This window comes from Euprymna scolopes, chromosome 5 (genome assembly GCF_053919585.1).
Source record: "Euprymna scolopes isolate OS-2025 chromosome 5, ASM5391958v1, whole genome shotgun sequence".
Classification (NCBI taxonomy): Eukaryota; Metazoa; Mollusca; class Cephalopoda; order Sepiida; family Sepiolidae; genus Euprymna; species Euprymna scolopes.
This window is the reverse complement of record NC_136486.1, coordinates 43,085,650-43,111,004: the sequence shown is the minus strand read 5'-3', so window position 1 is coordinate 43,111,004 and position 25,355 is coordinate 43,085,650. Positions and strand designations below refer to the sequence as shown.

General features: G+C 31.5%; 1 protein-coding gene across 1 annotated transcript; it reads left to right on the top strand.

Moving 5' to 3' along the window:
- Positions 1-160: 160 nt before the first annotated feature.
- On the top strand, positions 161-25,133 carry LOC145276801 (uncharacterized). Its single transcript, XM_080128120.1, has 3 exons — positions 161-321; positions 17,960-18,242; positions 24,176-25,133. The coding sequence occupies exons 2-3, from the start codon at positions 17,988-17,990 to the stop codon at positions 24,461-24,463; spliced, it is 543 nt and encodes a 180-aa protein (XP_079984246.1). The 5' UTR covers positions 161-321; positions 17,960-17,987; the 3' UTR covers positions 24,464-25,133.
- The last annotated feature ends 222 nt before the right edge of the window (positions 25,134-25,355 follow it).

Below are 25,355 nucleotides of genomic sequence, written 5' to 3'. Positions count from 1 at the left end.
GGTGTTTGAAGTAAACTCAGTATACAAAAATAATTACATATTTCATCTCTGTTTCTAATTGAGGAAAATCACACAGAATTACATCGCCCCTCCCGTTCTCCACATTAAGATCTGACAAATTAAATCCCTACAAAATTTTGATATAAATGGGGGGGGGGGTCGCAAACAAGTGCTGTTGTCACGTGTTGCGAAGCTCTCTCTCTCTCTCTCTCTCTCTCTCTCTCTCTCTCTCTTTCGACAAACACGACGCCAAAGCTTAATCGTATGGGTTGTTTAACTGGAAGAGGCACCAACTAAGAAACTGACTGTCGACATACTTTTGTGAGTTACTATATATTTTGTTTTTCTGTAATTTTTTTTCCAATCTTTTTAAACAGCAAACAAGATGAATATTTCTCCATCAGAATATTATTATTTATCTATTATTCTTTACCTGATTACTAAGCTGCCCGGAAAATTACTAGGTGCTTTAAATAAGTTTCCAGACTTTTTTTTTTTTTTGTACAGGCATTTAAAATTGTCGTAGACTCTTTGAAAATTCAGTAAAGTATTGCTATAAATCTTATGAAATGACTGACCAATGTTTATGATTTTGGGTTCAAATGAACAGCTACCGCAGGAATTTCATGGATAAGGACCGTTGTGTGTCTATAAAGACAATAAGCGCACAGTTTGATGTCAGTGTGGAAACTGTTCACACAATTATTCACGAGGAACGGTAGATGCGGACGATTGCGCAAAGTTTGTCCCAAGGGTGCTCAGAGAAGATCAGAAAGAAAGACATTGTCATGACAAAAGGGAGATGGTCGAGCTGATCAATTGAGATTCTACAGTTCTTGATGCTCTGGTGTCCTGCGATGAAAGCTGGATCTACTGCTATGACCCAGCGACTAAAAGACAGAGTTCCCAGCGAAAGCATGCTAGATCTCCCATACCCAAGAAAGCCAGACAAAAACTTGTGATGATCCCTTTTTTTTACAGCACGGGCATGATCTACATACACTGGGTTCCCGCTGGATAGACAGTCAACAAGGAATACTATGTTGAGGTCTTACAGGAGTTCAAGAAGAAATTCTGTCGGAAGAAGCCAACACTATTCAAATCGGATCCGTGGCATTTCCACCAGGACACTGCACCAGTCTACAACTCCATCCTTGTCACAGACTATTTGACCAAGATGGGCATCAAGACAGTTCTTTATAGTCAAGACTTGTCTCTGTGATTTTTAGTTAATCCTCAAACTCAAGGAAAACTTTAGAGGCTGTCGTTATGAGACAAGTGAGGAGATGAAAGAGGCTGTGACGAGGGTCATTGATACACTCGCACAAGGACTTCCATAAGGCCTTCCAGAAGTTGTTGGAATGGTACAAGTGCATTGCAGCCGGAGATGATTACTTCGAAGGGAACTAGAGTTTCATGTATGATCTATCAATAACAGTGACCGCACGAAAAAAAAGTCTGGAAACTTATTGGAGGCATCTCGTATGTAACAGGAAAATGGGTAACGGAAAATTAGGTACTTTTAGCAAGGTATGAAAACAAAAATATATTTGATCCCTTAAAAAAATTTTTTTTTTAATTTTGGCCTTTTTCTGATTTTACATAAATATTCATTGGTGATGCAAAAAAAAAAAAAAAGAATAGGCGACACGAAGTCCGGATAAAAATTATTTTATTTTTCGGATAAAAATTATTTTATTTTTCTAAAAAAATGTAAAGAAATCAATAAATATTTCATGAAGTAATATATTTTTATAATGCTAAAAACAAATTCGAAACAATGAATAACTAACATGTTATTTTTTATTTTATGAAAAATAATAAAGTATAATGCGAATTTTTATCTGGCATTATTTATTGCCAGGTTCATGTCGCCTGTCCTTCTGCATCACGTATTTATTTAAGAAAACGATATAATTATTTTTGTACCAGTTTAAATTGCAAAAATTTTATTTGGCGTTTTTTTTTTACTTGGCTTAAATTTTGGCCTTTTCCTAATTTTACATAAATATGTATTTGATAGTACTTATTAAAGAAAACGTTAAAATTAATTTTTCTCTTAAAATTATTTTTGAATTCAAATAATTATTATAATTACGAAGCTGTGAAAAAATCTTCCCTAAGCTTTTTGGAATTTAGGAAATTTCGTAAATGGAAAAATAGGTAACAGAAAATTAGATAATTTTAGTAAGGAAAGAAAATTAGCTAGGTTTGTCTCTCAAAAATGTATTTGACTACTTCTTAAAATTTGGCTTAAGTTTTTGCCGTTTCCTAATTTTACATAAATATTTATTTAAGAGTAATTATTAAAGAAAATGTTATAATAATTCTTTTTGAAACAATTTGAATTTTAAAAAAAGTAGTTTTTCTTTTCTTTTACTTTTGTCTCTTTTTTCCATTAATTTACATACATATTTATTTGATAGTAATTGTTAAAGAAACGTTATAATTAATTATTTTTTAACCAATTCAAACTTTTAAAATTGGGACAAAGTATGAAATAAGGACCGCAGCCGATTTTACTAAGAAAAGAACACATTACAATCGACACCAGTTGTACAAAAATTGTATTGGCTTTTCTGTTTAATTTTGGCTTTTCCCCCATTATTTTTCATAAATATTTATTTGATAATAATTTTTAAACCAAACGTTATAATTAAGTTTCCTATTAAAATTATTTTTTTTATTGATTACGAACTTCTGAAAAAAAAATCAACTGGGCTAATTTTTTGGAATTCAGGAAAATAATGTAATGGAAAAATAAATAACAGAAAAATTCAATGATTTTGGTAAGATAGAAAAATGAGGTAACTACGAAATAAATATCGATTAAAAATAGATTTTAAGGCTCTTCTTGGGGGGGATTTTTAGGTGAGGCCCTCTCCCCTTTAGTTTTGAATAGGGGCTAAACCTGCTGCAATAATATTTAATAATGTTTATTGTTGTTTTAAAGCAAATAAATCGATTTTTCTAAGTTAATGTTCTAAGAACACTGTTTTTATATTATGTTTTTGGCTCATTTTTTCCAATAGATAACAAAACAAAAATAAGTGGTGAAAAAAAATCAAATAACTGTTACCAAAAGCAAGATAAGTTACTTTTCTACCTACGAATGAGAGTTACAGCGAGAAAAAATAGCAGTTTTTAGAGTCTGATCGAGCATCGATATTCACTCAAAAATCGAAAATTAAATTAAATACTGGTAGAAATTTTATATTTTTAGACGATTAGTGACATTTATTTATTCTACTAATATTGTGTTTAATTTTCGACCTTTTATATAAAAATGAGAGTAGATACCGACTAAATTGTAAAAATTAAGATATAAAAAATTAATATTCTTTAATAGAGAGGACGCACAGAATAGTTAACAACTCCCGCCATCCCTATGTTAAAAATGATGTTCTAAACATTATTATTTGGAAACTTGTTTATAATATGAGGGGGAAATTTAAGTATTCTGTTCCTACATCGTCTCCTTATCTAACATTCGGGTAGTATTTTGTACACTGACAACGACAATACAAACAGGCTTTGTTTTCATTGATTGAGATTGTCGGACTGACTTCCTCATCTTGGTTGTTATTGTCACAACGTTTCGGCCGTTTTGCCCTCCGGCCTTCGTCAGGTGAACGGTTTGTTAGGAGTCTCGAACCCAACCCTTTATTATCATTACGGGGGTACCGTGTTCGGACTCCAGCTAGGCTTTGGGACATAGTTGCTGATTCTCTGTTTTTTTCAATGTTACTTTTTCACTGCCTTCGTTCAAATTACCCAAAGGTGCTGAGTTCAATCCTGAACGAAGGCAGTGAAAAAGTAACATTGAAAAAACAGAGAATCAGCAACTATGTCCCAAAGCCTAGCTGGAGTCCGAACACAGTACCCCCGTAATAATAATAAAGGGTTGGGTTCGAGACTCCTAACAAACCGTTCACCTGACGAAGGCCGGAGGGCAAAACGGCCGAAACGTTGTGACAATAACAACCAAGATGAGGAAGTCAGTCCGACAATCTCAATCAATGAAAACAACTCATCTCAAAAATACAGACAATTACTAGGCTTTGTTTTAAAATCCAAATAAATATTATAGTTATCTCTGAATCAATAACAACAATGTCTGCTAAAAAATTCTTCCGAACGCATCATGTAAGAATAGCATAAACGATGGCGGTGAGTTGGCACAAAATAGTGCGAGGGTTCAGGGGTAAATACCATGCAAACGGTAAATTTGCGACGGGTTTGAATATCAGATTCGTTGTCAGCGACCCCGAAAACCAAAAAAAAAAAAAAATTTAATGGTCGGTGTTCTGTTGTAGTTAAATTTTTCTGCTGGTCACCATGGAACTCAACGCCCAAGGAGTACCAGATAACCTCGTGCAAAATATCCCCTGTCGGTGTATTTTATTTTTTGTTTTGTTTTTTGTGTTTACAAAAATATATGCGGACATTAAATGCTTTTACAATATTTTGAAAATTAAAAAAAAAATAAAGGAAAACTCTTCAATTAAATGTTTACAACTTTTAAAAACAAGTCGGAATCAGTAATTGCATCGAACCCTGGAATTTATGACGGAATTAGTTATTGTATCAGAATAGGGTAAAAATTTGGGAATTATCCCATCACTAGTATATATATATATATATATATATATATATATATATATATATATATATATATATATATATATGAATAAATGAAGTAGTTATATATATATATATGAATAAATGAAGTAGTTATATATATATATATATATATATATATATATATATATATAACTACTTCATTTATTCACATAAATTTAATATACGAAAGTATAGATTTATGCGTAAAGTTTAAGTATTTACTTCAAAAGTGCTCAATACGTAGGTAGAGCTAGGATACTACGGATATCGGCCTATATAGAGATGACGGACTAGCTATAATAAAAACACTCCAACAAAGTCAAGGGAGAAAACTTTAAGAAAATCATACACAAAGAAATGAAAAAATTAGGCCTAAAAGCGGACGTATCAGCTAACATAAAAATAACAAACTTCCTGGACGTCACGTTAAACTGAGATAAAAACACATATGAACCATACTTAAAAGATAACGCTACTCAAATTTACGTAAACCCTAAGTCCAACCACCCACCATCAATTATAAAACATATTCCTAACTCGATCGTAAGTAGACTCAGTAATAACTCAAGCGATGAAAATGCATTTAACAGATCATCCAATATTTACGAAACAGCCCTAAAAAGTAGTGGATACAAAAATATCGATATCAAATATAAGCAATAAAACACCAACAACTATAATAAAATTAAAAATAGAAGAAAAAGAACTATAATTTGGTATACGGCCCCATACAATCAAATGTTAAAAACAAAACTTGGCAAGAAATTTCTAGATCTTATTGAAAAACACTTTCCCGCAACCAACCCCTTACACAAAATCTTCAATAAAAATACCTTGAAGTTATCTTACAGTTGTTGCGAAAATTTAGAGATGATAATTAAGGCACATAATAACAAAATACTAAATGAAAACAATGGAAACAACAACAAAATAAACAATAAAAAAAGTAGACACCATGATAGAAATAAAACCAACACTACCAGAAATAATAATAACAACAATAATAATAATAATAATAATAATAATAATAATAATAATAATAATAATAATAATAATAACAAACCAACCCCGGACAAGAACAACCATACCATAAATAAAAATACTAATAACGAACAAGATAAATGCAATTGTAGACACCGCACACTTTGCCCAGTCCAAAATAAATGTCTAACAAAAAGCGTAGTTTATCAAGCAACAATATTTGCGAAAGAAAACCCGAATAACAAGAAATATTACATAGGCATGACTTCCTTAGATTTCAAAACCCGATACTATGACCACAAAAGTACATTCAAAAATAAAAAACACCGTATAAAAACAACACTAGCGAATAAATACTGGGAACTCAAAGAAAGCGGACATTCGCCGGTAGTCGAATGGAAAATAATGAGACAAGCTACCACATGCAGACATTTAGACGAACCATGTAAATTATGCCTCCATGAAAAATTTTCTATCCTGTACTTTAAAGAACCTCAAAATCTATTAAACTGTAGGCGGGAAATAGCAAACAACTGTGTTCACAAAATAAAACTTACTCTAGGATAGCGATACAAAATAGCTTTAAAACTAACAATAACAATAGAAAACAAACAAATAAATGAATTAAATAAACATGAATATACATAAACGATCACATATATATATATATATATATATATATATATATATATATATATATATATATATGCATGTATGTATGTACACATAGGTATATTTATATGCATAAAAAAAGGAGAACGTCTACCTAAAACCACTAACCTAGTTCTAAAACAGATCCTTTGTTTGATAAAATGCATGCCCATTGGCTGATAGGAAGGGGCGCGGTGGATACTAGAAAGCTGATTGGTCAACTAGAAATCCTCAACATATATAAAAACAAGAAGCAACCACAGAATTCGCGCATAAGCCTGACAAATCCTATAGTTGGATGAAACGCAGAATATGCAGTGTAGCTTAATCGCCATATATATTTTATAAATTACTATATATATATATATATATATATATATATATATATATATATATGTGTGTATATATATATACGTATATACGTGTATCTATATATATATGTGTGTGTGTGTGTGTGTATATATAAGTGTATATATATATAAGTGTATATATATATATATATATATATATATATATATATATATATATATATATATATATATATATATATACTAGCAAGGGAAAGCGATGTTGCTCGAGATTGAATGAGGATTAACACTTTCAATACTTTTATATTTGTCGAAATCGGCGAAATTGCCATTTCTCAACCAAATCAATTGATTGTCTGGTCTAGTCGGAAACACACCGCACGCAGTGCACTGGGAGTAAGTTTCACATACTTTCACGCAGTAGCTTAGTCTACAACTAATTGTAATCTACATTCCACTGTAGAAAGCTTACTTGTGATTTTATAAAATTATTTTTATATAATGGCTTGAATTAAAGTTTAAAATGTAAAAGTCAAGTATCATGGTTCAGTGATGCTCTAAAGAGAAACATTCATTTCGAACGCGCTCCTGGTTTATCAAAGAGCCTACTGCTGATTTTATACGCCCAGCTGTTGTGCGGTGATAAGGTGTATAAGGGTGTTAACTTTGGTCAAAATTGAACTGTTCCTTCGTTTATCGAATTTTTTGATTATCGATTTTCGATATTTATCAGAGACATTCCAATAAAAAAAACATTGAAGAAAACTCCCTGACACATAAATTACATTTGTGTGAACCTTCAAAAAATCGGAGTCCATAGGAAATGAACACACACACGCAAACACACACACACACAAAGTGCATTTTTATTTATATATATATATGTGTGTGTGTGTGTGTGTGTGTGTGTGTGTGTGTGTGTGTGTGTGTGTGTGTGTGTGTGCGTGTGTGTGTGTGTAAATATATTTTCTTATACTATATACTAATGCATATTTAAGAAGTTCAATGTAATTACAGAGCAATATAGTGAATAAATGACAAAAGACTATATTCCAAAGTTCATGATGTTGACCATCTTTTAATTTATTCCTTTAATTCAGTTGACATTTACAATTGTAATAATAAATTATAAGATGGTCAACATTATGAACTTTGGAATATAGTCTTTTGTCATTTATTCATTATATATATATATATATACATATATATGCGTACATATATATATATACATATATATATATGTATATATGTATGTATATATATATGTATATATGTATATATATAAATATATATGTATATATATGTATATATATGTATATATATGCATACATATGTGTATATATATGTATATATATGCATGTACATATATATGTATATATATGTATGTATATATGTATATATGTATATATATGTATGTATATATATGTGTATGTATATATATATGTGTATGTATATATATGTATGTATATATATGTATATATATGTATATGTATGTATATATGTATGTATATATATGTATATATATACATATGTATATATATACATATATAATATATATTTATATATAAATATATATGTATATATATGTATATATATGCATATATATATGCATATATATGTATATATATGTATACATATGTGTATATATATGCATACATATATGTATGTACATATATATATGTATATATATGTATGTATATATATGTATATATATGTATATATGTGTATATATGTATATATGTACATATATATGTATATATATGTATATATATGTATATGCAGCCTTTGAGATTTGAAAAAAAATTTACTCGCCCCAAAATATTTTTACTCGCCCGACTTTATGTGTTTGTTTCAGTCAATAATAATAAATAATTTTACAACAATTCAAGAAATTACCGTGTGTATAATCTTACAAGAAAATATTTGTTTAACTCTTATAAATCAACTATTTTATTACTACAAACATTTTAGTAAATATTCAACAAAACGTTAAAATACAACACCAGTTTCTTTATATAGCATCATTCATATTATTGTTGCATAGAAATAAGAATCATTTCTTCCGATGCTTGACGGAACAATGCGTTTTTTCCTCTTTCAAATGTTCGTCTTTACTTTTGTAAGCATGAAGTGTATGTAGTTGTAGCGTCGGAGAATTTTTTCCCCAATGAATTTCAAAATCAGAGAGCTACATAAAGGTGAAATTTTGACTACACGCCGAATGTGCAAATTTGACCTCTTGTTGACCTTTAGCGTGGCCACTCTTTTTTCGATACGATATTCCAACGGTCTCACAGCTAGAAATGAAAGAATTCACAAATGATGAGACATAGGCCATTCTAAATCACCGCATATTTGAGGGTCGTAAAATAAATGAGTTTTCCCCGTTTCTTTATTTAAGGAAATTTTATCGACTGGCGGGCGAGTGATTTACGACTTTTAGTCGCCCCCCCCCCCAAAATTTTCAATCGACTGTGGCGACCGGTCGTGTAAAGTCTCAAAGGCTATATATATATATATATATATATATATATATATATATATATATATATATATATATACTAGCCTATCCGTGCACCGGCGGTACCCAAAAAATCACATTGTGTGACGGAATTACAATGACCATCTACAATTGATGATGAATACTACTAAATGATAGCGATGTTAACAAATGTATTAACACAAAGCTCAACAATAAAAAAATTGTAGTACTACTATTCCAACAAAAAGTAATAATATTATTGATAATAATAAGAATAAAGAAGTAATAATGATGTTAAACATAGTAGTAATGTTGGGAAAATATAAATCAAATAATAATGATACTACTGATAGCAATACTCATCATAATACTAATAGAACCATACCGATAAATGTAATACTAATAACATTAACTAAGATCATAGGAACATTAACTAAGAAAATAAATAAAATGCTAAAGATAATGTTAATAAATGAAACGACGATAATAATAATAATAATAATAATAATAATAATAATAATAATAATAATAATAACAAGAAGAAGAAGAAGAAGAAGAAGAAGAAGAAGGAGGAGGAGGAGGAGGAGAAGAAGAAGAAGAAAATGCAATGAGAACATGGAGACTGGAACTGACAGCTGATGGACAACACATAACAGAAATTAACATACAAAGAGGCATCTTCCAAGGAGATTCACTCTCACCATTGCTGTTCATCATAGCCATGATGCCCCTAAGCAATATACTGAGAAAGTGGCAAACCTGATACAGGTTCTCTAATACAGAAGAAAAAATGAACCACCTGATGTACATGGACCATCTGAAACTTTTGCAAGGACCGAAAAGGAACTAGAGATAATAATAAACACTACCAGGATCTTCAGCCAGGATATCCAACTGGAGTTTGGTATGGAAAAGTGCGCACTACGAGTTATAAGAAAGGGAAAACTGGAGACAACAGAAGGCTTGGGACTACCAAACCAAACAGAGATGAGGGCCCTAGGGGAACAAGACGCCTATAAATACTTGGGATTTCTGGAAGCAACAGAAATGAAAGAGAGAATTGGAAAGGAATACCTCAGTAGAACAAGAAAATTTCTAGAAATTAAATCATGTAGCAGAAATCTAATAAAAGGTATAAATACAAGGGCAGTATCACTAGTAAGATACTCTGGAGCGTTCATAGACAATGAGAAAAGAAAAATGGGAAAAAAAACAACTACACGGAAGATTCACAAGATGACAAAAGATGAGAATAACGAAAACACTTGGACATGGACGGGAAAATGATACATAAGCACAGAAACTGAATCCCTAATAACTGCAGCACAAGATAACTCGATAAGAACCAACCACATCAAAGCAAAGATCGACAAAACACGAGAAAACGGTAATGCAGACTCTGTGGACAAAGAGACGCAGCGATAAACCATATAGTAAGTGAATGCAGCAAACTGATCCGAAAAGAATACAAGAACTGACACGACCAAGTGGGGAGGGCAGTACACTGGCAATTATGCAAACAACTGCATCATGAACGCACAGACAAATAGTACAAACATAAGCCGGCAACAGTACTGGAAAATGAGAATCACAAAATCCTATTACACACGGATGAACCCATCCAAGCAAGAAGACTGGATGTCGTAATAATTAACAAGAAAGAAAAGTCCTGTCAAATCGTAGACTTTGCTGTTGCAACTGGCCACATGGTGAGTATGAAAGAAAATGAGAAATAGAGCAAATACACAAAGCTAGTCAGAGAGTTGAAAGGGATTTGCACGATGAAGAGAATCAAGATTATACCTATAATAGAAGCCGCACTAGGAACAATTTCGAAAAACTTTGAAAAAGAATGAGAGAAATTGGAATCAGAGGGATAGCAGAAAAGATACAAAGATACAACGTATAACAATAATGAAAACAGATGAAATATTAAGGAACATTGAATCTGCATATCTACAAAATCTCTATCTTCTCACCTATACCCTCCTATTGCCCCATCACCTCCACCCTCAAAAGAGTCAGACTTGTTGTCACTCAGCTTTCAGGGAACACCACAGGTTGTTCTCAAGGAGAGATCTTTCATGACCTGTGTGAAAGCTCCTTGTGAGCCAGTAATAATAAATTGAAATAGTTAATAAAATATATGAAGAATGTAGAAAATCAAAATCGTAATATTATTTAAAATATAAGTATTAATGACAATACTAAGATCACCACTGCTAACAACAACATAAATGAATAAATGAATAACACTAATAATAACAATAATAACATTAATAACACTAATAATAACAATAGTAACAACAACATTAATAACAACATTAATAAAAACAACATTAACAACACTAATAATAACAATAATAACAGTAACAACACTATTAATAACACTAATAATAGCAATAGTAACAACATTAATAACAACAACATTAATAACAACAACATTAATAACACTAATAATAACAATAATAACGGTAACAACAACATTAATAATAATAATAATAATAATAATAATAATAATAATAATAATAATAACAACAACAAAATTAATAACAACATTAATAACACTAATAATAACAATAATAACAGTAACAACAACATTAATAATAATAATAATAATAATAATAATAATAATAATAATAATAATAATAACGGTAACAACAACATTAATAATAATAATAATAATAATAATAAAAACAACTACAAAATTAATAACAACATTAATAACACTAATAATAACAATAGTAACAGTAACAACAACATTAATAACAATAATAATAATAATAACAATAATAACGGTAACAACAACATTATTATTAATGTTGTTGTTACCGTTATTATTATTATTATTAATAATAATAATAATAATAATAATAATAACAACAACAATATAATAATAATAATAATAATAATAATAACAACAACAAAATTAATAACAACATTAATAACACTAATAATAACAATAATATCAGTAACAACAACATTAATAATAATAATAATAATAATAATAATAAAAACAACAAAATTAATAACAACATTAATAACACTAATAATAACAATAATAACAGTAACAACCATATTAATAACACTAATAATAGCAATAGTAACATCATTAATAACAACAACATTAATAACACTAATTATAACAATAATAACGGTAACAACAACATTAATAATAATAATAATAATAATAATAACAATAATAACGGTAACAACAACATTAATAATAATAATAATAATAATAATAATAATAATAATAATAATAATAACAATAATAACAATAATAACGGTAACAACAACATTAATAACACTAATAATAGCAATAATAACAGTAATAACAACATTAATAATAATAATAATAATAATAATAACAATAATAACGGTAACAACAACATTAATAATAATAATAATCATAATAATAATAATAATAATAAAAACAACTACAAAATTAATAACCACATTAATAACACTAATAATAACAATAATAACAGTAACAACAACATTAATAACAATAATAATAATAATAACAATAATAAAGGTAACAACAATATTAATAATAATAATAATAATAATAATAATAATAACAACAAAATTAATAACAACATTAATAACACTAATAATAACAATAATATCAGTAACAACAACGTTAATATAATAATAACAATAATAATAATAATAATAATAATAATAACAACAACAATAATAAAAACAACAAAATTAATAACAACATTAATAACACTAATAATAACAATACAGATGGTGATGTGTAACAGAATACCTTCCGACAATGAGTTAACAGAAAACGATTCAAGGCTAAAGTATATAAAATACTTTCTTCGCTTCGTGGATTGACAAGTATTAGGTGAAGCTGGCCATATTAAGGCTCGTATAGGGCGGGTTTCCCGGACCAAATTGACTCTTTTCCCTCCACATGTTTCTATCTTCCATGACCTTAGGAAGATCTTCAAATTATAAACCAATGTCTTCTGTCAATAATTTCCTGTACGTCATGACAGATCTTCCTACGTTAGCGGTTCCGTGTTTAAGATCCCATAGTACCAAATCATTTACGACCTCATTTTTTTTTAATTCTATAGCAATGTTCTTCCTTTTATTACTGAAGAGATCCTTGGCAGCTGACCACACAGACGACTATTGGTTGGGTGTGTCTTCCACACATGATTGGACTGGATACAAACGTAACTAAAACAGAATATGTCATTCCACCAAACCAGCCCAATTGAAGCACTAGTAATGTCAGAACCCGATCTTAAGAATGCTTGAAAAAAAAATTGAATAATTCGACCTCTTATCTTTACAAGCTTATAACTACTTGAAAAATGTAATTCAAACCCTAATTTTCTTTTTCAATTAAAGGAGCAAAGACCAAATTAAAAAAAAAAAACAGGTTTAATAGCAAATTATGCAATATTTGTCTTTTTAAATCGGTTTTCTTTAAAAAAAAGATTTGAAGAAAATCAACGAAATTTTACTTACTTCGATTATAAAAAATCGATATAAATTCCCAAATATCCCTTACCTTTAAAATACTATGCTAATGTGTAGTTCCATTCTTCATTATTAAGAATTTATCTATATTTATATTTTAACTTCCATTTATTTTTTAAATAAAATAATTTTTTTAAACGTAAGCATTTTTATGCTCTTATCGAAAAACCGAAAGTAGTGTTTTTTCTTGTTTAGAACTACGGATGGACAGAGGGTAGTAAAACCCACACGTTCGTGTTAGCCGTCTAGCCTTGTGCGTGAAGAAATATGTGTTCCCATAGGTAAAAACTAGTCAAATTTTACTTATAAGTTTTTGCCTTAAAAAAAACAACAGTGGATGATTTGTTTTCTTTTCACACAGAAATACATAAATTTTTAATTTAATATATTTTAATTCTTCTTTATCGAGTGAATTTTTTATTTTAAATATTTAAAGAAAGAAAACATTGAATGAAATAGAAAAGATTATCGTCAGCGTCCAATACTTACTGGACAATATAAGCAGAACATAAGCTTCCAATTAAAAAAAAATCAACATGGTTTAAAAAAAAAAGTTTTACACTTTGAACTTTACATGTAAATTTCCAAAAAATACTTTTTTTGTTGTTTTAATTTACAATATATTATTTATTGATCTTTTATCTTCAATTTGCGATATATAAAACTTTGGTGAGTAAATTAATTATTAAAATTTTAATAGTCATTTCAAAATGGGGACGTGAATTAAAAAAAAAAAACGTTTGTCTAAAATATTATATTTATGGTTCACTAGCATGGACTCTCAGTAAAAAAAAACAAAAAAACTTGAAAGTAAGTTAGATGGAACTTACACTAGAATGCTCCGCGCCATGTTAAGAATGACTTAATAAATAATTTTATTCCGTTAGCTGTCCATGATGAAATAATAATGTTATTGTTTAGAAAGCCGTCCTTAATATGGAGGAAGGAGGGATTGTTAACTATTCTGTACTGTCACTTCACAAATTAATATGGTAATGTTGACACTTTTTTGGCTACAGAAAAAAAACATGGCGCTCAGAATAGTTTTATGTAAGAAACGAAAACTGACTGAAAGTAAAACGAAATGCAAAACCATCAATGAACTGAGTTTTTTGTAATATTCATATCGATGCCTCCGCTCAGTCTCAAGTATGTAAGGGTAACTGCGCGTGTAATTGTGAGGCAAGGAGTGCGCAATCCCAACCAGACCTCTTCTGAATCGTATTGCTTGAGCACATACAGCACCTAGAATTCCCAAATAGTCACATATTTTAGTTATAACCAGGCTCAGCGTTGGTTAACATCGGTGATCTGATGGCAACTGGTGTGTCAACGTGATTTTGCCGTATTCAGAAAAAAAAGCATTAACAGTTTTATTTATTTTAAAGAATATGCAGAATACGGACCGATGCGTTGATGGTATTATTTTTTTTATTAAATTGTTAGGTGAAACTACAGATTGGTTTATAAAAATCGGGTCTGCATTCTGCATAAGTGTTGTTAAACTGGAATTTCGAACGGAGGCCTTTATTTAGTTATCGGATTTTTATGTTTGCTAACTGTTTCACAAATGCGCATGCGTGAATAGTTCACATTACAGATTACTTATGTTAAGAATAAGTAGGTTTGAAAACACTTTTTAACGATCGTGTCACACTGGTTTAATGGTTATCGTACTTGACTTACTATCGTTAAGTTTTGGTTCCGATCTCATTTCGAGTATATATTTTTTTACTTAACAAAAAGTGAACGGTCTAAAAAAAAGCATAATACTCACATGCCCCTGTGTCAGTTTTTTTTTTTTTTTTTTTTTTTTACTTCATTTTTTAAGGAATTTAACGTTACGCTTAATAACTACGGTATTTCCGTTCATAATAAATGAGAATTCGGCATTTTTTTTATTGCATTTTCACTCCAAACAAGACACAGAATCACTTTGATGTAGGGGGGCTACTATCTGGGATATAATTTGTAGGTGTACAAAGTAGGGAGTTGAGCAGTAAGATTTCTGTTTACATTAAACTTAAACTTCTGCATGTCAGTACAGTCGGGAAAGCAGGAACCCAGAAGGGAATTCCAAAGTCTAGCAGTCCTAGGGAAGAAACTATTAGAGTAGAAGGCTTTCTTGCATCTTAGGATTTCTATTGTGTAGAGGTGGGATTTTGCTGCTTGTCGGGTTTGTCAGGTGTATTTATGTCGAGGTACCACAAGGGCTTGTAGTTCATTGGAACACCCACCATTAAAATACTTGTAAAACAGGCAGAGGGATGCAATATTTCGTCGATGGGACTGCGGCTGATAGTGCATGACATAATAAGTATTAAGAGGACCAGACTAGTAGCAGATGCACCAGCTCAAATGTGAAAACAATACTCCATACATGGGCGAATGGTGGCCTTGTAAAGGTACAAGATACTATCAGGCGTATACGTATTTTATGATCGGGCAACGCCGGACGGCCTGCTAGTAATATATAAAAATGTTTTGTTATAAATTTTTGTATTTCTAAATTTTTAATTTACAAAAATCTGTTTATGCTTTAGTTAGCTTTTGCTAACTGGTAACCCTAATATTCCTCAATTTATTTCCATTTTAATATGTATGACCGTCCATATATATCCTTCATTTTTTTTCTTTCGCTATTCTTTGAGTTGTAAGCTATTTTAGTTTTAAAAGAAATAGAAATGTTGTTTGAAACAAAATGGCAGTATCAATCCAGAGAAGCTTTCAATTGTAAAAGCGTCCAGACGTAGACGAACAGCAGAGTTTTTTTCCAAGTGAAGACGAAAAGTTATGTGTAGAAATTCTAAAAGATTACGTATATTTTGTGGAGTGATTCCGGTTTCTGATTGGTTGGTAACAAAGCGTGGTTCCATCTGATTGGCCAGTTCTTATCACTCTTGTATATAAAAAGAACCTTCCAATTTTTTGTAACCATATCCTTATAGAAATACCAAAACCAGTACAAAAGCTATAGCATAAATATATATATTTAAAATATATAAACAATATATAAACAATTGCCGTCGTTACATACAAACATTCGAAACCGACACGTTATATGAAAGTCGCAAGGAAACAAAAACAAGGAAATAACCCGACTCACTTTTCTTTCAGTTGAAACAACACATATTTATTTAAAGGTACTTCAAGAATAACGCCTTGTCTTTTGTTCAAAAGTTTTCTCGTACTTCAATTTGCTTAACAAGACTCTGCCGCGTTGAACACGTGATACCCTGTCTTTGGTCGGCCACATTTAAGACACCTCTTTCTCTGTCGCTCTGGTTCCTGTTTTTTTTTGTTTTTTTTTTGTATAATCCTTTTCTTTCTCACTGTGACGTCACCTCGCATACGTCTCGGTCCTTTACACACATTGCCTGCTGCTGCTGCTGCTGCTGCTGCTGTCATACGTGCGTGCGCACTTTGTTAGATTAGTTCTTGGCGTGATTCCTAGCAATATGGAAATATGCTATCGTCTTGTACAAAGGACGCTCTCAAGGCCAGGGACCACACCACACAGGTATGCACAGTATGGAATGAGAAAATTGTCGCCTTAGAAAAGACGACATGATTCCATTTCTGTTTGATGAAAGCTGGTTTTCTTTTTTGTTGTAGACCATCTACTAGTTGGCCAGTTATGCACAAATCCAAAGATTTATAGGGGCCTTCTATAATGTATGAAAGTAATACAAGGTTCAACCAGCAAAATCGGAGATGCGCCGCTGTACAACTCGTGATCTCAACCAATTATGACAACAGGATAATAGTCAGCACCCTCAAAATGCATAGCTGGATTGCTTCGAATAACAGGGAGTTGTGGCAGCAGGACTCGGCGCCGGCCCACAAGTCCAAAGAGACTTAGCTTTAGAAGGAGTGCTATGATTTTGTACTCTTCTCTAACTGGCTCCCCTCCTTCCCCGGCCTGAACCCGCTGGACAACTTCGTTTGGTCTTACATCGAGAACATCACAAACCTGACCTCCGACAACACCAAAGCCAACCTGATCGCCGCCATCTGCCGAGTATTCGTCGAGCTCTTTCCAGCGCTTGTGGAAAAGTCATACTCCCAGTTCCGAACCCGTTTCGAGGCGGTGATTGAGGCTGAAGGCGGCTACATTGAATAGATATCAGCTCTACTCCATGATCAACTTTACTGGATTGATCTTTTTTCGGTAAAAGTTTTAAAATAAAGCGGTGGTGTTGTTTTCTTTGGGGCCACACTTTTATCTTTCCACCCTGTACAAAGATGCACATGTATGCATATAGGTGGTGATAACTGCATTATTATTATTATTATTATTATTATTATTATTATTATTATTATTATTATTATTATTATAGGTTTCAATTGTTTACCTTAAAGATTAATTTTTTTCTGATCTTTTTTTTTTTTTTCTTCTTTGTAGAAAAATCTACTCCGAATATCTTAGAACCATGAATATTGTCTTCTTTCTTTTCTTCATCACTGAAACTTACAATATGTTCGCGCACGCGTTCGTGTTGTTCCGGATCCGACTTTTACCCCGGAAGGATACCGTACGCCTCCGGTTTTATTTTATTTTCGAAGTTTGCTCAGTTATTTGTACGTCCTTCTTCGTTCTGCAAAGATTCCGTTGGTTGGTCTGCATACATGCACTACAGCACCTTTATTATTTCTCCCTGTGGGAGAAAACAGGTTCGAATAAAAAAGTAAGTATAAAAATTAATGTTTAAAGGGTTGATGGGTGTTGCATTTTTAATGGGTTTTTAGAGAGAGTGTGTGAATTAATGGAAATGTAAAGTTACTTTGTATAGCCTCAACGACCTGCATGCATTACTCGGAGAAAATACGAAAAAGTATGAGAGCAAACCGACTCGCTCAGAAATGTATGTAGAAATCAGTGTTTAATGTACTAATGAGTTTTAGCTGTTTAATGCCTGTTAAAGGTTTACACGGTTGATATCTATTAAGGTCGAGGAATTGTTGTGAAGAAGAAAAAAAAGATAAATATGATTTCATTGGAAGTATAATACCTATAACTTTGAAGTTCATAAGTCTAATAACCCAACAATATGGATGTGTATTTCCGGCATATATGTAACTGTGATAAATACACATGAATTAAAATCCTCTATACGATAAAAGAAAAACTTATATAAAACTAGTTTCCTGTATCCTGGCGTTGCCTGTGTTCCGGCATTGCCCGGAATTCCATGTTTAACCTTCAACGATTTAGCATGAACACAGACTTCACAATTTAAAAAGTAAATACCCAGAATTTTCCTGTGTATGTATAGAAAAAAAAGTATTCTTACTTGTATATTCGTTTCGCAGTTTTGGATTTTTTTTTTTTTAATGTTGAAGACGGATAAAAAAAAAATAGTAAGTCGCTGAAGTTTTCTGTAATCCCAATTGTCTAATTACATCTGAGAAAAAAATATTATTCTAGTCTGAGGCACGTCTAGTATCCAGAATTGCGAAAATTAAAATTGTTATAATAATTACAGTTATTTTATATTTATGAAGTCGTCTGGTTAGAGTAAAACAAGTGCTTTCAGTATTCAAATATACACTTATAAATACGAACAACGAAACTATATTCGTAACTGATTACATCATGCATGCAAATATATATATATATATATATATATATATATATATATATATATATATATATATATATATATATATATATATATATATATATTCATCAAACATCCCTGGTGTTCAAGTAAAAAATCAAGTTTTAATGTTTCTTTTGTTTATTAAATTGTTAAGTGAAAGTACAGAATATTTACCATATTAAGAATAGATTGTTAAATAATAAGGCTATTACTTCAGCATGGTCCGTAAAATGCATAGGTATCGTTTATGACTCTACATTTACAGATTATAGAGGGCGTTTTTATTTTATATAAAAGCAATATATATGCCGCTCCCCATTTGGGGGTATCAAATTAGTAAAAGGGAAAATTATTCCCAACTCGCATTTAGGTAAAAATGCACTTTCGTATAAATAACTGAATTCATCCAAAACGTATCGCAAAAACAAATGAACATCTACGTAAATCGCGATATATCCAAACAGTCATGCAAGACGGATCAGTGGGTAGGAGTTTAGGCGTCGTACCATGGGGTCCCAATTTCGAATCTCGCTAGATTCAGCCACTCTGGTGATTTATTTATTACGTGTCAGTGGATAATTATATTTTAAAAACAATATATATATATATATATATATATATATATATATATATATATATATATATGACTACTTCATTTAATCATAAATTAATATACAAAAGTATAATTTTATGCGTAAACTTTAAGTATTTACTTCAACAGTGCTCAATACATAGGTAGAGCTAGGTAATAAGTTATAAAAAGCTTAATTGCCATATATATTTTTATAACTTACTATATATATATATATATATATATATATATATATATATATATATATATATATATATATATACGAAATTACATTTAGTACTTCTGCTGTATACGGACTGTGTTGAAATAATAATGTTACTATTTATAAACCATTTTTTATATCTGAAGTATTGCGTGCTTTCATCTAACAATTTAGTAAGCAAAAATTACAGTAAAAATGTAATTTAACTTGAAAATTTAATTTAAAACATAACACGATCCGTAAACTGCAAAAGTAGCAAAATATGCCTAAAGATATAAATTTTTAGATAATAGTATTTTTGTGTGTGTGTGGGGGGGGTATTTGTTCGTTTGTTTGTTTTACTTTTGCAGTTTACAGACCATGGTGCGTTTTTCATAGTATTTTCAACTTGAATGCAATATTTACGGTATGTTTGTTTTATCGAATTGTACAGAATAGTTAACACGTTTATAATGGCGTTTTAAAAAGGCATGTTCCGTAAACTGCAGAAGTACGTGAACTTTTTAATTGAAATACTCATTTAGCCTCCCATCATTCTTAGTTTGAGAGTGGGTTCTATTTCTTCTTCTTCTTCTTCTTCTTCTTCTTCTTCTTCACGCAAATAAAGCTATGCTGCATCTAACTACATACATATTTTTGCCAAACGTAAGATTTTTTCATACAAAATCGGTAGATCAGTTATTGAAGAGAAAAAGTAGCGTAAATTACAGAGAAAAAAGGAACTTATCTACATGTATTTTTGTAAATGGCAAGCAACACAAAGTTTCAATTAATTCGTCCAAAGTTTAAATGCACACCAGCATAATTCAACAGTTCATATGCTTTTTAAACGCTCTCAACGAAAGAAAGCAGATAAGGAAAATAAAATGGACAACTTAAGTTTTCTTTCCCCTCTTTTTAACCAGAGAATATCGAAATATTTGTCTGCTATAAATTAAACACTTTATAATTTTCGTAGAAACACCACGCTTTCTTAATCTGAAGATAAAAACTTGTCCACTGTATTCTGTTAAAGAAAAATACTACAATTGGGAAAATTTTCAAAAGCAAAACCTTGCGTTTTCTAAGAACAATTCGAGATGGCGTTTTAGGAAGCACGAAATTTTTTTTAGAAAGGGTGGGAAATATGCAGTGCAAGTTGTAAATGGCGGGAGGTCAGTTTACAAAAATTAACAATAAACATACAAAGATGATGGAAACAAACCAACTGACCACTAGACTAAATTGTGGGAGTCTTTCCTAGTCTCACACAAAAACACGCGTTCACATCTCAAGCCATATTTCTCGTCATATACATACGCGCACATGTACACACAAGTAGATATATTAACGTTCGCGTACATACACTCACATTCATGTGAATACATACACACGCTAACGTACACACATGTACTCACATACGCGCACACGTACGCACACAAGGACAACGTCACTTCCCCTTTCAAAGGAAATCCACACATGCGCAAAAGACCACCGGAAACAATTATAAAATCAAGAGCAATAAGCAGCATCTTCCTTTTCGGACCAGCTCTCGAGCTGAGAGATTCGACGAACCAGCCACCTCCCTTTCGGGGGGGGGGGGGGCTCGCGCGCATCACGTCCCCTGCTACTATGTATGGGGGCCGAGCTAACAGACAGCATGTACACTTTATACGTTTTCTATCTCCATGGCCTCGATTGACTATTTCTCATTTTCTCTCTCTCTCTCTCTCTCTCTCTCTCTCTCTCTCTCTCTCTCTCTCGCTATACTACAATAGACTTTCCTTCTCACCAGCTAATAGCGAGAGACGCACACCAAACTGGATTTAACTTTTTCTCATTTTCTCTCTATATATATACTACAATAGACTTTCCTTCTCACCAGTAAACAGCGAGAGACGAACGCGGACATGAACACGTGTTGTACCTTTTTCTTTCACTTGTTTCTTCCCGAAATAAATCCTAGTTCGTTTAATTCAAGTAAACGCGTTATTCGTTCCTTCCTCAAAGCAATTCATTTTTCCTTTCCCAATTCAAATCATTTCTCCTATTTTTCCTAACGACTTAGGGATATATATATAATATATCCTCCAGTCCACTACAAAATAAATGAATCGAGCTCCGAACATTAAATTTTAAGATGTAGTGGGGTTATAATTATACAAAAAAAAAAGGGTGAGAAACTCGTGTACCGATATCTCATCTCGTCGTCGGTGATTTGGAAATAATGCAAACAGAATTCTAAAGAAAAATGAAGCCGTGCGCTATTTGTAGATGTAAATGTAAATATATTTATTTTGAGAATAACAAGAACGAAGTAACATATTGTTTTGTTCATATATTTCCCTCTGTGGGTAGCAATAAACGGAAGTAAAAAAAGGGGGGGACAAAATAACAATATAAAAAAATAAAATCAAAACTACATCCGGAAAGTATGTAGAACTACGCTTGTCAGGCTGCTAGCAAGCATAACCTCGCCCACACCGCACACAAAGACACACAATTCATTAGCAACTTTCAGCAAACATGAGTGGACGCGTTTGTGTCTGCTCCTTTAACGTACATAACGAACCTAAAAAATGATCTCTTCAAGCGACATGCGACTCCTTGAAACGGACCATTTTTATCTCACCACAGAGATTTACATAAAAACTTACTACGATAAGAACACAACACCACACAAAGAAACTTAAATACACAACCAATCTTTTAAAAATAATACTTTCAGAAGTGACAAATTATTGGACTTTCTCGACCAAAAGTAATTTAAAAAAAAAACTGTTTTTCTATAAATTGCCCTGTTCTTTGAAAAGAGAATTCTCTCTCAAACGGCTCAGTGTTTATTTTTAACAAACATTCGCGTTATTGTCAATAAAACTTGTTAAATTTCTTCAATGAAGAGCGATTTTTTTCTTTCAATTCTCTTCTGGACTAAATTATCTACCAGGTTGAGCTTCTTTTTTTTTTCTTTTCCATGAAAAGTAACTCTTTTTCTTTTTTTAAAATGGGATTTTTCTTCTATCAGCTATGCCATAGTTGTAAAAATTACACTTCTGGACGTTAAAGGTTCAATCCTCAGTGCGGGCGACACTAAAAAATATAATTGCGAATTACTTAAGACTTCTACCCAAATATGGCTGACAGAACGAGAGCATGCTACTCAACTGTGGCATAGCGGATAGAGTACTTAGTAAAATTCTGTTTAAAAGTTGACCTTCTGGAGGTTGAATGGCTAACTGGACAAAAACATGCCACCCCTGTGGATTCCGAAATTGTGAAATTCCGAAACAAGATACGTTTGAAGGAGGTCAGAGGTTACATCGACCGAAACGTTGTGAAAATAACACTGAAGATGGGAACAGAGACCCGAAGAATCCAAATAATATAAATAAATGAAATGGATTGGAAATAAAAAATTTCTTCTTAATAACACGGAACAATGTCTGTCTTATCTGACTAACAAAACAGATTCTTTATCTATCTTATGTTGATAAAGCTATTAATTACAAACACAGGGGAAGTTTATCTATTATATAAAGGAGAACTGTCTTTAGTATGTATGTATGTATGTATGTATGTATGTATGTATGTATGTATGTATTTGAAAGTCTTACAAATCGACATCGACACATGGGAATAACTTACTCTGCAAATGCCGAAGTGGTGAAAGCCTGTACGTGAAAATTGTGATGCTCTAGAGAAAAGAAAGCAGGACCACAGCAATCTGAAGCAAGAGCTTCGCAAAGGTTTAATTGATGGTCTTAACCATGACACATAGAGCTGGAAATGTGATACATGTGAACGAGTGCTTTTATCAAAAGCTGGCTACGTCAACCACTTTAAGTCGCACAAAACCCCTGTTCAGGTCAACTTTGCACCTATTAGTCCGAACCAAACGATCTGTTTAATATTCAGCAAAGTTTGCAAGTCTACTGCTGGTTTGAGAAGACATGTGGTTGTTCATAGGAATACCCTTCAACCTCCAGAGGAAGTCAACTCAGTGGAAAGTGCTCAAGTTGTATGTCACATCTGCTTCAAGATGCGCAAATCTGCGGCGGAAGTGATATGAGATGGCGTGGACGACGAGATTGGGAGAACTCAATGTGACAGCGATCATCTGGAAAGATGCAGCAATCATCATGCGTATGTATATTTGTGTGTTTGTATGTCTAGCTAAAAGTAAAAAAATAAATTAATTAAAAGATAAAGAAAGATTAATAATAATTTTTTTCTCTTCTATTTCAGGTTCTCAGTTGGAGTTCTATTGACTGGACACACAGCAAGTACAATGCGAACTATGAATGGAGTTTCATACTAGGAACAGCTTTTGATTTTGGAGTTCATGTCACTTTTAGTCACTTCCTCAAGGAAAACCTTACTGGTGGCGAAGCAATTCTAGGAACTTTGATTTGCTTAACTATGGTTTATTTTGTGTTTTTCTCTAACAGATATGCTTGGTCCAATCCGCATAAACCTCCTGCTTGGGTGGGCAAAAGAGTTCAACCTGTGGAACTTTACTGGAAAGAACAATAATTGCTATCCATATATGCAGGGTCAAATTCAGGTCTGACATGAGGTAGGGAATGCCTGCTTCCCCCAGACAAGGGAATCCTATTAAATAACAAAATGTTCTATTTGAATTAAGTACATTTATATACACAAATTCTTGCAATCTTTTTTAATATATAAGTTGAAAATATGAAAATATACTATGCAACTGTTAGCTATAACCTGGCTGTAACCTTTATAACTATTGAGTAATGATATACATCATCATTTATTTTCTATATAACTATGAAATACAATTGTACAGTGACCATCTATTTATACATAGATGTCGTGTAATAATATAAAATTGAACAATATCACTCTATTCCTTAATTGATTTTTATAACTATGGAATAATATTATACAGTGTCATACTATTTCCTTATAGCTATACAGTAATATTATGCAGTAGTATTCTATTTCTTTATAGTTATGGACCGTAAAGAAAGGGGAAAAAAGAAACCAGTTTGCCTTTTCACTTGCAATTTAGAAATAGATGATAATCTATTTTAAATCAAGTAAAAGAAGGAATATGAGAACACAAATGCTAAATTATTGTCTAGGAAATAAAACATTATTATGCGAAACAGAATTACTTGTTATATTAAAATCAAAGCAATCATTGGGTAAAATAAAAAATACAAATAATAGTCAATTAATGAAATGTCTTTTTTTTTCTACACGAATATGCAATTTAGTCCATAAGTAGCACATAAAAAAATATGGCATGGTGATTGTGCAAAATTGATTTCTCTGGAAGTAGGGCGTTTTGACGTAAGTACGGAGAATAGGCCCAACACTCGCATTTATTCATTTCAATAAGCTGAAAAAAATATGAAGATATACTGTACAAATATAAAATATCCCTGGGGGGTAA